This window comes from Balaenoptera acutorostrata, chromosome 16, assembly GCF_949987535.1.
Source record: "Balaenoptera acutorostrata chromosome 16, mBalAcu1.1, whole genome shotgun sequence".
Classification (NCBI taxonomy): Eukaryota; Metazoa; Chordata; class Mammalia; order Artiodactyla; family Balaenopteridae; genus Balaenoptera; species Balaenoptera acutorostrata.
Window position 1 is genome coordinate 35,716,779 of NC_080079.1, and position 13,833 is coordinate 35,730,611.

The window sequence follows — 13,833 nt, forward strand, 5'->3', positions numbered from 1 at the left end:
GTGAAGCCTTTTACAGACAGGGCAAGGACTCCTCAGCTCATTAACAGATTCCATTCACACGGTGATATTACCTGAAGGTTCTCTGTAGGCATTTCATTGTGTTATTCCTGAAGTATACTATCCTTCGAAATATCATGCTCTTAAGATTGAGTAATCCTTAAGAGGAGGTAAGTGCCTAGCAATTTTAGTATCAGTCTTTAGAGTCATACTGCAGAGCTTCAAATGTAGCCTTCTAACCTGGGATGAGTTTTGCCAATCATCCAACTGTCAACCACACAGAGCAAGCAAAGAATGAATAACAAGTCTCTGACAAGAAGGGAATATTCAATCAATCTTTCTTTCGACAAATACTCAGTGAGGGCCACCCATGTGTTAAGCAATATTCCAAGTGCTGGGAATACAACCTACAACAAAATATTTAAATATTTCTGCCCTTATGGTGATTATATTCTTATGTGTCTACATAGTCACCATACCAATTTTACTAGGCCTAGCATTCTCCCGATCTTTATGTGAAGTGAGGGTAACCTAGGGATCAGATTTATTTTACAAAATTAATTTATATAAATTTCAAGATTACTATGGTTATTAGTTCTTACCTGGTCTTGAGTTGATAATAAAGTGAACAGAGTTTCCAATGCTGCTCTTCGAACTGATGATATAGTGTGATGCAAAAAAGGCCAGACTCGTGGAACTAAAACTGTGAGTGACTGTTGAATACTAATAAAGAAGACACAAATTAATCTTACTCATTCTCAGTTGAAGCTCTATTGATACATTATCTAAGTATCAATTCCTTGTGGACCTAGCATCTTTTCTGATGAATAAGTTCTAAAAAGACAATACAATTTTCATACGAACATTCGCTTTACACCCTCATTCAAAACCGTTATTATAGTACCAGTACAGACAGAGCAAATGCAGTCATAAAGAAGAGTAGAAATATTAACATTAGGTTGTCCTATGGCACCAATGCCATGAATTAACCTTTATCAAATTAGAACTTTCCAATATAACTGCACTTATTCTCAGTCTGTTCTTACTCAGGTAAATGGGGGCATGTATCTTAGCTCGTGGTCAGCCTACACAAAATCAGGATTGCTAATCCTTACTACTTTCCCATGGCTAACCCCAATGGGTAACCAATAGGTGCACATAACTTACAACCCCCTTTGGGGCCAACTGTATCACATATCAAAAGAAACAAGACGGGCTTCCCTGGTGGCGCAGTGGTTGAGAGTCTGCCTGCTAATGCAGGGGACACGGGTTCGAGCCCTGGTCTGGGAAGATCCCACATGCCGCGGAGCGGCTGGGCCCGTGAGCCACAGCTGCTGAGCCTGCGCGTCTGGAGCCTGTGCCCCGCAGCGGGAGGGGCCGCGATAGTGAAAGGCCCGCGCACCGCGATGAAGAGTGGCCCCCACTTGCCGCAGCTAGGGAAAGCCCTCGCACGAACCGAAGACCCAGCACAGCCAAAAATAAATAAATAAATAAATAAAAATAAATAAATTAATTAAAAAAAAAAATACTTTATAAAAAAAAAAAAAAAAAAAAAAGAAACAAGAGATGGTATGGTAGTAGATTTGAAATTTGTTATCCTGATCTAGCATTACTAAGTTAGGAAAATTCAAATTATCTTCCTTCTCACAGATTAGATTTTAAATGGGAAAGCAAGCAAAGCCACGTGTAGGCTAACAACTTGGACCATAAGATTCCTGTCACATCCGTGAGTCATTTATAAAAGTTACCTCAAATTAGGAAATTATTTATAACTAGCACTTGAAATATATACCTCTGTAGAAAAAGAAATGAGGAAAAAAGAATATGTCAGTGTAACTATTTATCTCTGTTCTTTTGGTTCCTCTCAGGAGGTCCATCTTTTAATGCTATTTTCATTACTTGCAGGTTTGTATGAACATCACTTCTTACATTTATTTACACATTTAGTAAATTTACTTATAAAATTATAACTTAAAACACATGCACACACGGACATAAAACAGAGTCAAATATGTATTATAAAAGCATTATAACAGGTCTTGTTAATAGTGTAACTGTTCATGCTCCAAATACATGCTGCATTTCTTCTTACATAAGCTGGAAAGTATCTGCCAAATATCACAACATATGAAGCAAATTTTCTAAGGCAATTTTGAAAAAAAAAAGATCAAAAACTACATTATTTCACATTGAATTAACAGAATTTTTGCTACATTCTTTCATTTTTTTTTTACATGGTCTAGCTTTCCAGACACTGTCCACTTGATTATTTTTTTTTAAAGTCCAGAGTCTTTATTTAGGGCAGGTGCCAGCAAACTAAGGCTCACAGTTCAAATCCACTCTACTTGGTTTTTTTAAATAAAGTTTTGGATCACAGGCATGTTCATTCCTTTATGTATTATCTATGACTGATTTTGTGCTACAATGGCAGAGTTGAGTAGTTTTTACAGAGATCGTATGGCCCACAAAGCCAAAACATCACTATCTGGGCAGAAAAAGTTTGCCAACCCCTGATATAGAGTAATTAAGAACTCTTGCATTTTGCAGCTTGAGAAGGGCTTTCATATAGATTAACTGATTTAATCCCTATACCAATGAAAGCATCAGAAAATTAGGAAATGCCATATAGGCACTACCACTTCAATTTTTTTCTTCATTTTATAGGCACTTATTTTGCTCCTCCAATTTGTGAGCTGTCCTACTAGCCTAAATTTAACATTGAAGGACTACCAGCAGGTCAGTATTATTTGAAACATTTTTCACACATCGATGATTTTCATTGGAAATAGACTCACTCACAGAACCAGAAATCATTTATGATCATAATCACATAAACATTCATTGAACACTCTCACTAGGCTAAGAAGAATAATTAATTTTCTCATCTGTGATTTTTTTTTTAAGTTGCATATGATTTTCTTCTTCTCTGTCTCCAAGGATACTATTAATAGAAAATAATATTCAGGAGCCAGTCTAAAAGGTAGGGAATATATTAATTAGCTGAGCTTCATTTCAAATATCAGGATAGGAAAATAAACAACACTTTAAATTTTTGGTTTATGTTTTGGCTTCACCCAGACTCTGCCTTTGGACATTATATTACATTATTATGTATTCCCTTCCTGATGACTGATTATTGAAATAAAGAACAAGAGTTGAAGTGAACATCACAAAGAAAAAGTTTACAGAGTAGTAAATTTTGGAAAAAGTACAACTGATGTTCAACGATAATTCTATTAACTAAATGTCATAAAGGCTAAAATTCCATAGTCTGGGGCTAGAGGTGAAAATAACATGTAATAATTGTATTTCTAAAGTTAACTATTACAGGATGAACAAATCGAAGAATTATATAAATGAACTAACCCAAGAATATGACCTCTCTAAGTTCCTGCCCCAAAAGATCTGGTGGCTAGACAGTCAAGAAGAAAAGTCCTCCTGGAAATAACTGTCTTTGGCATCCCCAACTTACAGTACTGTTCTAAAAGGTGCTAGACTATTTTTAGGCTTAATTATCTGGAAATGTATGTAAACACTTTTTACTTTTTTCCACTGAATAGAAATAATTACCTGCATTGTTGAACCTGAGGATAAGTTAACAAGGATGAAAGAAGAGTCATAATACTATTTGTTGAAGCTGTTAGATCATCTAGTTCCAGAAGAGCATCCCATAATGTATTTATAATCAAGGGTACCTGTAAGATTAGTTATCAAGAAAACAGTTGTTAATTTTTCAAGAAATAGTCACGAGCCATGCCAAATTGTATCTCAGGAGTCACTACTGATTCAACAACATATACAATCCCAATGACCTTGGATAATGCCAGTTTTGAGCAAAGTTAAGAAGCCTTTAACAATTCTCTACCCCTCTTTTTAATGCCACTCAACTCTACTTTGGCACTGCCCTTTCTAATGAGGCTCATAATTGGATGGAGAATTTAGGAAATAAGATATCCAATACTCTATTTTATGTAAAAAACTAAACTTTGAAACCAATACAGTGTAGAAACACATGTCAGGACTCTCTGAGTAAAGTAATTTTAATATATTTAATACATTCCTAATCATCATGAAAGGACAAATTTAGTTTCTGAGCTTTCAAAGTACTGCTTGCTGCACTCCCAGATACATGTGTTCCAGTTTTGATAATACAAAGGGAAGTCAGATAGATCTTAAAAGAGGCATTTCAAAGATGAAACCAGATTAAAAAACCAAAAGCCAAAACCAAAATCAAAACAAACAAAAATCTCATATGCCTAAAAACCGGGAATGAAATGAAGAAGGGATGGTTGCTTCCTTCTCAAGGAAGTTCCCTACATATTCTGTACATGAAAGGGAAAGATAAATAGACACAGTTCACTCTTCCCAAGGATAATATATAATCGAGATCCCATGCATCAGAGGGTTGTTTGTCATAAGAAAAATGGAGAATGGCGAAAAAAGTCTCAGAGTTTTTCCTAACATGCTACACCTCAAATGTAAACAGGCTCTACGTGAAGAAAATGCAAAAATATTTACTTTTTGTGTCTGAAGATACACAAGGCTTTCTACCACAGGTACTAATGATGCTGCAGCAACAGCTCTCACATCGTCATCAAGATCCTGGAGTCCTTCAATTATTCTAGTTAAAACTTTAGGCAATAAAGTATTAATTACATCCTGTAAAAGAGTACATAAAAATAGATTAATTTTCTATAGTACAATTATTGTGCGTAAACATCTTTTATTAAATTTACATATGGAAGCACAAATTCCAATATTTATTTATTTTTAAAGTCATGTAAATGGAAACAAAAAATAACATCAACAGATGCCTATGTAACTAATCTCATTTCAGAAAGAACACAACAGTATCAAGTACTTCATTATTCATTGTGACTTGAAACATCAGAACATGTTTTGAAGGCAGGACTATGAATTCCCAGTGTGAATACACACACATACACACTCCTGTGCTAGAACCTTAACTTCTATTTCTCATTCAACACCACTGACAACCAAAGGGAATATGAGAGAAGAGGGAAAAGAAAGCCATCTCTTCCTGCTTCTCATTACTCCAAACTACCCTCTTTTCAATCGCCCCAATAAAGGCAGCTCCCAGAGGCTACTCCTGTGATCATACACTAGGAATCTCGCTGAGAACTGGTCTTGCTATGAAATAGAAACAGGTTTCCAAGCCTATCTTTTAATTTGTACTTGAATTCTTATTAGCATCACCTATCTCTATGATACTACCTCAACAAGGCAAATCTAGGGCCAATTCATTTAATTAATGAAAATAAACTAAGAGGGGGAAAAAACTCTCCCATACATGCTTCAAAAACTGAAGTGTTTACCTGACGAACTGCCAACGCATATTTTATTCCTAGCAGACCACCATGTCTAACTTCCCATTGTTCTTGTGTAAGTAATTTAAGCAGCACGTCCACAGTCTTATGAACTCCTGTTTCATTCATGTGTTTTAACACCACACCTAATGTCTGAGCACAAGTTTCACGAACTGGTGCCACAACCTACAAATAAAAAAGATAACTCACATTTGCAAAAAAACTTATTTTGTAAGAATCTGAAATTTGATTGGGTAAAGCCTCCCTTAGGCGCTACTTACTTCATCAGAAACAAAGTCTCCAAATCTGTCTAATGCAAACACACAAAGGAGTCTAATAGCCAAGTCTTCCAACCACTCTTGATGCTGTTGAATCATCTGTTAAAATGATCACTTTTTAATAACGTATTAAAACATATTAAGGGAAACATATTAGGTCCAAAAACTAAAACTAAACTATTACAGTATAGTAAACTGAAACAAAATGCTGGGACAGATTATTTTAGCTGTAGGAACAATAACCAAAATATGGAATAGTCCCAATTACTATCTTTAATATTAACCACATCCTCTTTGATGATTATTAGATATACTGTACCAAAATCTTTAAAATTCATGAATTCTATTATTTTACTTGCACTCCAAGAGAAATTAAGAAACCACTTAAGGCTGCTCTGGTATTAATTATATCTATCACATATCTATTATCTAGCCTATTACCAGTGTCTCCATTTTAACACCAATCATATTGCTTCCTGACCTTTAAACTATCCTTTCATTCATCTTACTCCACATTCGAATCCCTTATATCCTGCTCAAATACTAGTGCTTCTACATATTTTTCCACTCAATATTTCCAGACATATCTTTCCCTTGAACTCATTCTTCCTGTCTATAAATAATATAAATAAACCTCTTCCTAACCTTTTTATCTTTTTCCTTATGTTCACCTTTCCATGTTTCTTATTATTTACCTCTCATTTCTACTTCATGGCTCTGTTACTGCCCTGTCTTGGAAAAAGAGGCCACCTACTGAAACTTGGTGATAATTATTGATTACTACACTTACACTTACCTCTTCTAAAGTGCTGTCTCCCATTTTACCACCACTTTTCCCATGAGCTTTAAGGATTTCCCTAAGTCCAGTGCCTGCACCATGTCGAACCTAAAAAGAACCAAGAAGCAAATATCAGAGGTTAAATGCTTAAGAAACAGTGTTTACCTTTGCTTCAATATGAAAAAGGGATATTAGATTTTTAAGAAATTGGAACAAACTAAGCAGTACTTCACAAGAATGTGTTTTTCTTCTATTGTCCAAGAAGATTTACATATATTTATTTCACAATTTTGATTATGTGGAATTTTTTTAAAAATCAAGGCAAGAAAACAGCTATTCTAAATTCCTTCTGAGATATTAACCCACCTGGCTGTCACTCCTCTAACCTCTACTTGCATTCAGCATCATCCACAGGAAAGGAGAGAAAAGCATCATATAATGTTCTTTATAGCCCAAACACCAATATTTTAGAAATAAATACATCAATACTAAGTTCCAAAGCTACCAGTGTTAAGCATCAAAGGAAGACAATTCAAATAAAATGTCTCATGACTATTACTTCACTGTAGCCCTGTAGCCTTCTGCAGTGTCATCTGGAAGGGAGGAAATGTGCCACTGACACTGCATCCACTTATTCAAGACCCCATTTGAGTTAAGACTTGAATAGCTTTAAATAGAAGTACATCAAGGAGAAGAAAGAGTGCTGAAGGGTATTCCAAAACAGTGTTTTAAAATTACTCAGAGGCCAAATGAAGTGAAACAGAATCGTTTGAGACTACCAACCCTCAATTTCAACCAGAGGAACTTCACGTTCATCTCTTTTACATGAGACCTGTTCAAGATTTTCTTTGAAGAAATATTTCTGAGGTTAAGCTACTGCTTGGAAACTACTGGTCTTAATGATAATTGTCCACTTCCAGATGAAATTTTTACTGTCTGGAAGATATGCAACTCTTTACATAATAGCTAAAAGAATGAAAAGAAATGAACAATTCACTAAAGAAATATGTCAAAAGGGGTATTAAAGGTGAAAATCAGTCTAAAGTTTTCTATTTAAGAGGCGAGTGATATGAAGAGCCCTGACCAGTAGTTCTGAGAAGGATACAGGGCAAGAACAGGAACTCTGACAAAACAGATTGTGCTTGACATGGTTCCTATCATTAGCCAAGAAAATAGAGCTGAGAGAAACTGTAATGAAGAAATCCTACCTCCCAGGAGGGATTAAAAAGGTCATTGCAAAGTTCTTCGCAAAAGCTTTCCAAAGGCCATTCATTTGTCTGAATAAGAAAAACAGAATTACTACTAATTTAAAAGATCTATCTTATGCTAATAATTTAAGTAATAAGGTGTATTTATTTGTAGGGCTAATAATAATAGTCAGGCTTTTAAACTTTTAAATAATTTATAATTTTTACTAATGAAGTAAAGATACTTAGATTTTTAATAATAAAAGTTCTCTTAAGTGACAGATTATTATATACCATCTACTAACACATTAGTATGAAACAATTATAAATAATTTCAAAGGACACTTTAGGGCATTTCAATAGTACCTCTTCAATTAAGGGAGAACTGTCTGGAATATTATCAATCAGGACTTTGGAATCATTTGCAGACTGATTAATAACAACATTGGCTATTTTTCGTCTCTTTTCTTCTGGTTCCCCATCAGTGCTATCATTGCTAAAAAAAAAAAAAGTCACCATTTAAAAAAAGTGAATAAAGGATAATGTTAACCACAATGAATGTAAAAGAATCCATCATTTGAACAAATGTTTTGCCATTTTCTCCTTATATGGTTTACTTACAATTTCATGTATCAAATAACTAAGATTAACTGCTTAAAAATGTTTGAGCAAACTTTATCCTACTACTCTTACTGATAAATGTAAAACAGGTCAAAGACGTCTTACTTTCAGACTGGATCTCAAATTTAACAATGTCTTCTTTTTTCCCCTTCTCTCTACAACCAGCTCCTCTCCTTTTTATTTTAAACTCTTTTGGCCTAACAACCTAAATCTGGCCCAGCATAACTTTTTTTCTTTAGGCTTTTGTACCCTGAAAAAAACTAATATACTGAGCAACACACTATAATCTTACTAGTTCTTGAAAAATATAGAGATAAGACTATTGGAAGATGAAAAATGTGTGCAGAAAATTTGAGGAAAATTTTATGACTAAAAGAACAAAAACAGAGGCTAGACTAATAACAAAATATTACAAAGGAGAAGACAAGTAACTGCTTTATTGAATTATTAACAGAAAGAAAGAATTAGCATTGTTAAGATATATACAGCATTATTTTCTATAGATATCCACCCAGCCCCACCTTCCACCTTAATAGTGTAATCTTGGCCAACCATTTTTTCTGTAAGGTGATGAAAGAAATCGGAGACTATTATTATTCTCCTAATACTTTCTAATTCAATCTAGTCACACTGGTTGGTCATTTTACTGTCTTTGAACTTGTTAAGCATGTTTCTACTCCCAGGCTTTTGTCCTTGCTATTCCCTCTATTTGGAATGTCTTTTTAAGATATTCACAGGGCTGGCTAGCATCCTCACTTCTTTCATATCTTTACTGAAAAGTAACCTCTGTGAATCTCTCCCTGACCATCCTATCTAAACTTTAAAACTCCCTCCCCACAAAACATTTCACTTGTTCGTTCCTTGCTTTATCTCTTTTTTCCTTCTTAACCCTTACCATTAATAGAATTATTTATCTTATTCCTCATCTATCTTTCCCTCTAGAATGTAAGCTCCACGAAGACAGGAGTTCTTACCTATTTTATTCACTACCGTATCATGAGGGCCTAGAACAGTATCTGGCACATAAAAAGTATTTAATAAATATCTGTAATGAATGAGTCATGGGCTCTGAAAAATAAGGTCTATTATTTCCAATATTCAGATATTTGGGTAAAAGTCTTAAGTGAACAGAAGTCAGTAAAAACACTTACTAGGTTACTACACAATCCTAATGAGCTGTTAACTTTAAAAAAAAACCTGTAGTTAAACAAGATCAATAAAGATTTTATACTTAAAAAAACAACTCCAAGTAAAAATTTATACCAAGTAGATGTTTATTGTTTACCCCACCATATGCCTAGCTTTTAAATAAATGCTGTAAACACAACTTTTTAGCTTTATATGAATGGAAAGAACAACAAAAAGTTCTGTTATCTGCAACAAAACCTTATTTTCATAGGCTCTCACGTGTTTATGAATGCACCATTTCCTCAAACATTTCTTGGACACCACTAAAGATTCTAATTTAAGAGTTAAGTGGGGCCCAAGAAACTACATTTTAACAAGATTCTCAAAGTGTTTATGAAGGGAGTTGTTTTGAACCACTCCTTGAGAAATGCTGCTCCAAGCCATGCAGATATCATTCTTATGAACTCATTAAGAAAGTGAGGACAGTGATTTTATCCACAGAGTTCTTTCCTACAACAGGATTAGGTAAACAAGTCTGGATTATTACCCACTATTTGGCTTAGCCCCCAGCCAAGGGAACAGGTGATATAATACCCAGTTTATAAATGTAGTATTCTTAACTTGTAGTCCTCAGGCCATTTCTCTGACTTCATTCTCTACTACTCTTACCAGTCATACAGCCTTTCTTTCTGTTTCTTGAATATTCCATGATTAAGGCATTTACACTTGCTCCTGCTACCTGGAATGCACTCCCCTTGGAAGATCTTCAATTCAGGGCTCATAATTATTAAGAAAAAAAATGTAAAAAAAAAAAAAGAAAAAAAAGTGTGCATACGTGGATTTTTCTGGGAAAGTTGTCCTAGTCCCTAATAATAGTAAATACTCTCTGACAATTGAGCAAGACAATCCAAATGGTACTCCACAGCCAAAGACAATGTCATCAAAATGTTTTTAGAAATCAAGCAGACCCAGATTTAAGCTAACCAACATTACTATTTTAAATAAGCAGAAAAAGATTATTACCTCTTCTCATTAGTTTCCACTGCATCCCTGGATCTCTGTTTTGCAAATAACTTGGCCATTCTTTTAGCTTTGTTCTTTTGTCTATTGCTCATTCCTGTTCGAAACTCTGAGTCAATCAATTCAGCTGCCTGGAGAGTCTAAAAGAATAAAAGAATGCTGAATTTGAACTTCTGAAGTTAGAATATATACCCATAGTCTCAGCCTCAGAAGAGGCCTAAAGTCTATAAATTTCACTATATACAAATTGATTACATTCTTCTTTGACAGCTTCATTCTGTTCTGTTGTATGGCTGTACCATAATTTCACTCTCTTCTTCCTTCTCCCCTATTCTTTCAATTGCCAGGAAATGCTCATTTGTCACAGATAAGGCAAAAATGTATGATCCTGACCCCACTGAGGGCTTTGAAGAGGTGAGACTTCAAAATAACCATCTAGGACTTCCCTGGTGGCATAGTGGTTAAGAATCCGCCTGCCAATGCAGGGGACACGGGTTTGATTCCTGGTCCGGGAAGATCCCACATGCCCACGGGGCAACTAAGCACGTGAGACAAAACTACTGAAGCCCACGTGCATAGAGCCCATGCTCCGCAACAAGAGAAGCACCGCAATGAGAAGCCCACGCACCGCAATGAAGAGTAGCCCCCGCTCGCCACAGCTAGAGAAAGCCCGCACACAGCAACGAAGACCCAACGCAGGCAAAAACAAAAAAAACAAAAAAAAAACATACTACCATCCAAAAGTTATAAGAATAAAGAATGTCAATTTTTAAACAATGATAATCATCTCCTACTGAAAAAAATAAAAATAACTATAGCCATATAGTTGTAGTAACTGGGCCAGTGTCCTATAGTTAACTTAGCTTATATGTTTTTTCCCTCTTAATCACTCACTACATACTGTTTTTGCTCTCTTTTGCATTCATGGGAGACATTATTAAGGATGTGAACAAAAATGCTTTGAGCGCAGGCCTAAAAATCCTTTCTGCCCTTAACTGATTAAGATTCAATTGAAATTTACACTTCTACAACCAATTAGGCTCACTGGTGTGGGCACCCTACTACAGACTTGGTCCAGCGACCACTGGCATATACACAAGGCAATGGAGCAGTGATGACCCTATGGCAACAACTAACCTCAGCAACTCTTCCCAAAGGTCCGCGACATCTAAAGCAACCAAACTTGGATCCTGCAAACCTCAAATTTGCTGCTGCCATCCCATATCCAACTATTCTGTCTATAGCCCATTTTCTCTAATACACCTACCCATTCATTTCCCTACACCATGTTGAAATACCACACTGTGATCACATTACTACATCTTTGTTTTCCTTTATTCTATTCTATTGTCTTCCTTACTTTTAAAAATTTTATTTATTTATTTATTTATTCATTTATTTTTGGCTGCGTTGGGTCTTTGTTTCTGCATGCAGGCTTTCTCTAGCTGTGGTGAGTGGGGGCTACGCTTTGTTGCAGTGCACGGGCTTCTTCTCATTGCAGTGGCTTCTCTTGTTGCAGAGTACGGGCTCTAGGTGCGTGTGCTTCAGTAGCTGTGGCACGTGGGCTCAGTAGTTGTGGCTCACGGGCTCTAGAGCGCAGGCTCAGTAGTTGTGGCACACGGGCTTAGCTGCTCTGTGGCATGTGGGATCTTCCCGGACCAGAGCTCGAACCCGTGTCCCCTGCATGGGCAGGTGGATTCCTAACCATTGCGCCACCAGAGAAGTCCTGTCTTCTTTATTATTTATTTACATCTTATGCGTCCCTTTGTACCCCATTTCTTTCTATTCCTTCCTGGTTGTTATTATATTTTCTGCCTCTGTACTCTTCTCCTTTTTCCCTCCAGAATCTGCCTTTTTTTCCCCCTTGTCTGCAAAAGTTCCATCATCATCACATACCCCTCAATGCCAAAAAATTTAGTTTACAAATTCTAATGGTTTAGAGGGCAAGTGGTATAAAGGCAAATAGAACCCTTCTCCTCTTAAGCAAAGGGAAAGGCCAAGGGAATGAGAAGATACGGGTTTCATGTAAAGCAGGAATTCTTAATGGGACCCACAGATCCCTAAAAGGATATTGCAGGGGCAAGAGGAAAGAACACTAAACACCCTGAAAGGTAATATCTCACATGTATGTGAATTTTTCTGAGGAGAGAGCCACAGCTTTTACTGGAGCTTAAAAAGAGTCTGGTATAAAAAAAAGAAGCATACAGGCATCCATTGGGAATTGGAAAAATAGAGGAACAGGAAAAATACAGAGCAAAATTATGGTACAGCCATATAAACAGCATGAAGCTGTCAAAAAAGAATGTGCTCAATCTGTATATACTGATATATGAAGCCATATGAAGTGAGAAAAGGTGGACATGGCTTAAAAGAACTTATGTATACGGAGAAAATTTCAGGAAAAATGCACAAATAACTTAAAAAGGGTTGCTTCCTAGTGTGCCCTTTTGCATTGTTTGAAAGTTTTCACCATGTTTGTTACTTTCTCAAATAAAAGAATCATAGTTGTAAAGATTTCTAGTATCATCATATCTGACTATGATAGCCCTTACTATCTCCCACCCTCTGAAATATTTTTCTTCATTGAAGAACAAAGAAAGAGCAATTGATGCAACTAGGATTTTTCAACACCAGTGTCTCCTAAAAGATGCACCATACCTTTTATCTAATAGTCCAATGTCTATGAGGTAGGTGGCAACTTCTGTCTCCTTAGAATCTATCACTAGAAATCCAATTTATGAAGACACTAAATTATGGTGACACTAAGCAACAATGAGCAGAATTTAAAAATGCATTTTTTAAAATTCCAATTGCATAGCAAAATAAAACAAACCCCCTGTATTATTACTTGCAATCAACCAACCACAGGTTTTACCTACAGGTTGTTTGTTTACAAGGGCTGCTGAAGTTGGCGTATAATCCAAATCTTCATCATTAAAGAGTTCTTCAGTGCTCATTCCAATAGCTTCTCCCATATTAAGGCCAAGTTTCTTCTGTAATAGTTTTCGTTGGCGTGCTATCCTCTCTTTAGGATCCACTTCACCTTTAAACAAAGAAGAAATACATTTTCTTCAAATCAGTTAAGCAGTTTTCTAATACGTGAAGATCAGACTCGATTAAAATTTAAAAAAAAATTTAACCATTAGAATACTTCTCTTGATAATAAAACGAACCACACTCACAATCTCTGAAGATGTCATAAACTTTATTACCTAATAGAGTAAATATTTTTACTGGATCTTGGAAAACAGTGTTCTAGCTAACAAAACACTCTAGCTAACAAAAATTCACTGAGATTACCCCATTGCCCTACTGTCAATTATCAAGTATATATAAAATGAGATCTATTCCTATGAAAATAAACCAATCTTATTATTTTTTAGCTAATCTCGTATATTCTCTGAGAGCTCTAACCAGGCTTTAAAAAAGAAAAATCTATATTTTATTTTACAGAAAAAGATCTCAACAAATACATGCTTATTCCAAGTGTGGCCTTT

At 35.6% G+C, this 13,833-nt stretch overlaps 1 protein-coding gene across 2 annotated transcripts in view; it reads right to left on the reverse strand.

Annotated features, from left to right (window-relative positions):
* BTAF1 (B-TFIID TATA-box binding protein associated factor 1) overlaps positions 1–13,833 on the reverse strand; it is an 86,594-nt gene that overhangs the window by 49,441 nt on the left and 23,320 nt on the right. For both annotated transcript variants that reach the window (XM_028167754.2, XM_007187496.2), the window contains exons 5-14: positions 13,216–13,379; positions 10,340–10,476; positions 7,934–8,063; positions 7,589–7,657; positions 6,399–6,488; positions 5,606–5,701; positions 5,334–5,510; positions 4,516–4,656; positions 3,568–3,692; positions 600–720 (exon numbers count right to left, since the gene is read on the reverse strand). In XM_028167754.2, the coding sequence (XP_028023555.2) occupies positions 600–720; positions 3,568–3,692; positions 4,516–4,656; positions 5,334–5,510; positions 5,606–5,701; positions 6,399–6,488; positions 7,589–7,657; positions 7,934–8,063; positions 10,340–10,476; positions 13,216–13,379 (1,250 nt within the window). The remainder of the gene's footprint in view (positions 1–599; positions 721–3,567; positions 3,693–4,515; positions 4,657–5,333; positions 5,511–5,605; positions 5,702–6,398; positions 6,489–7,588; positions 7,658–7,933; positions 8,064–10,339; positions 10,477–13,215; positions 13,380–13,833) is intronic.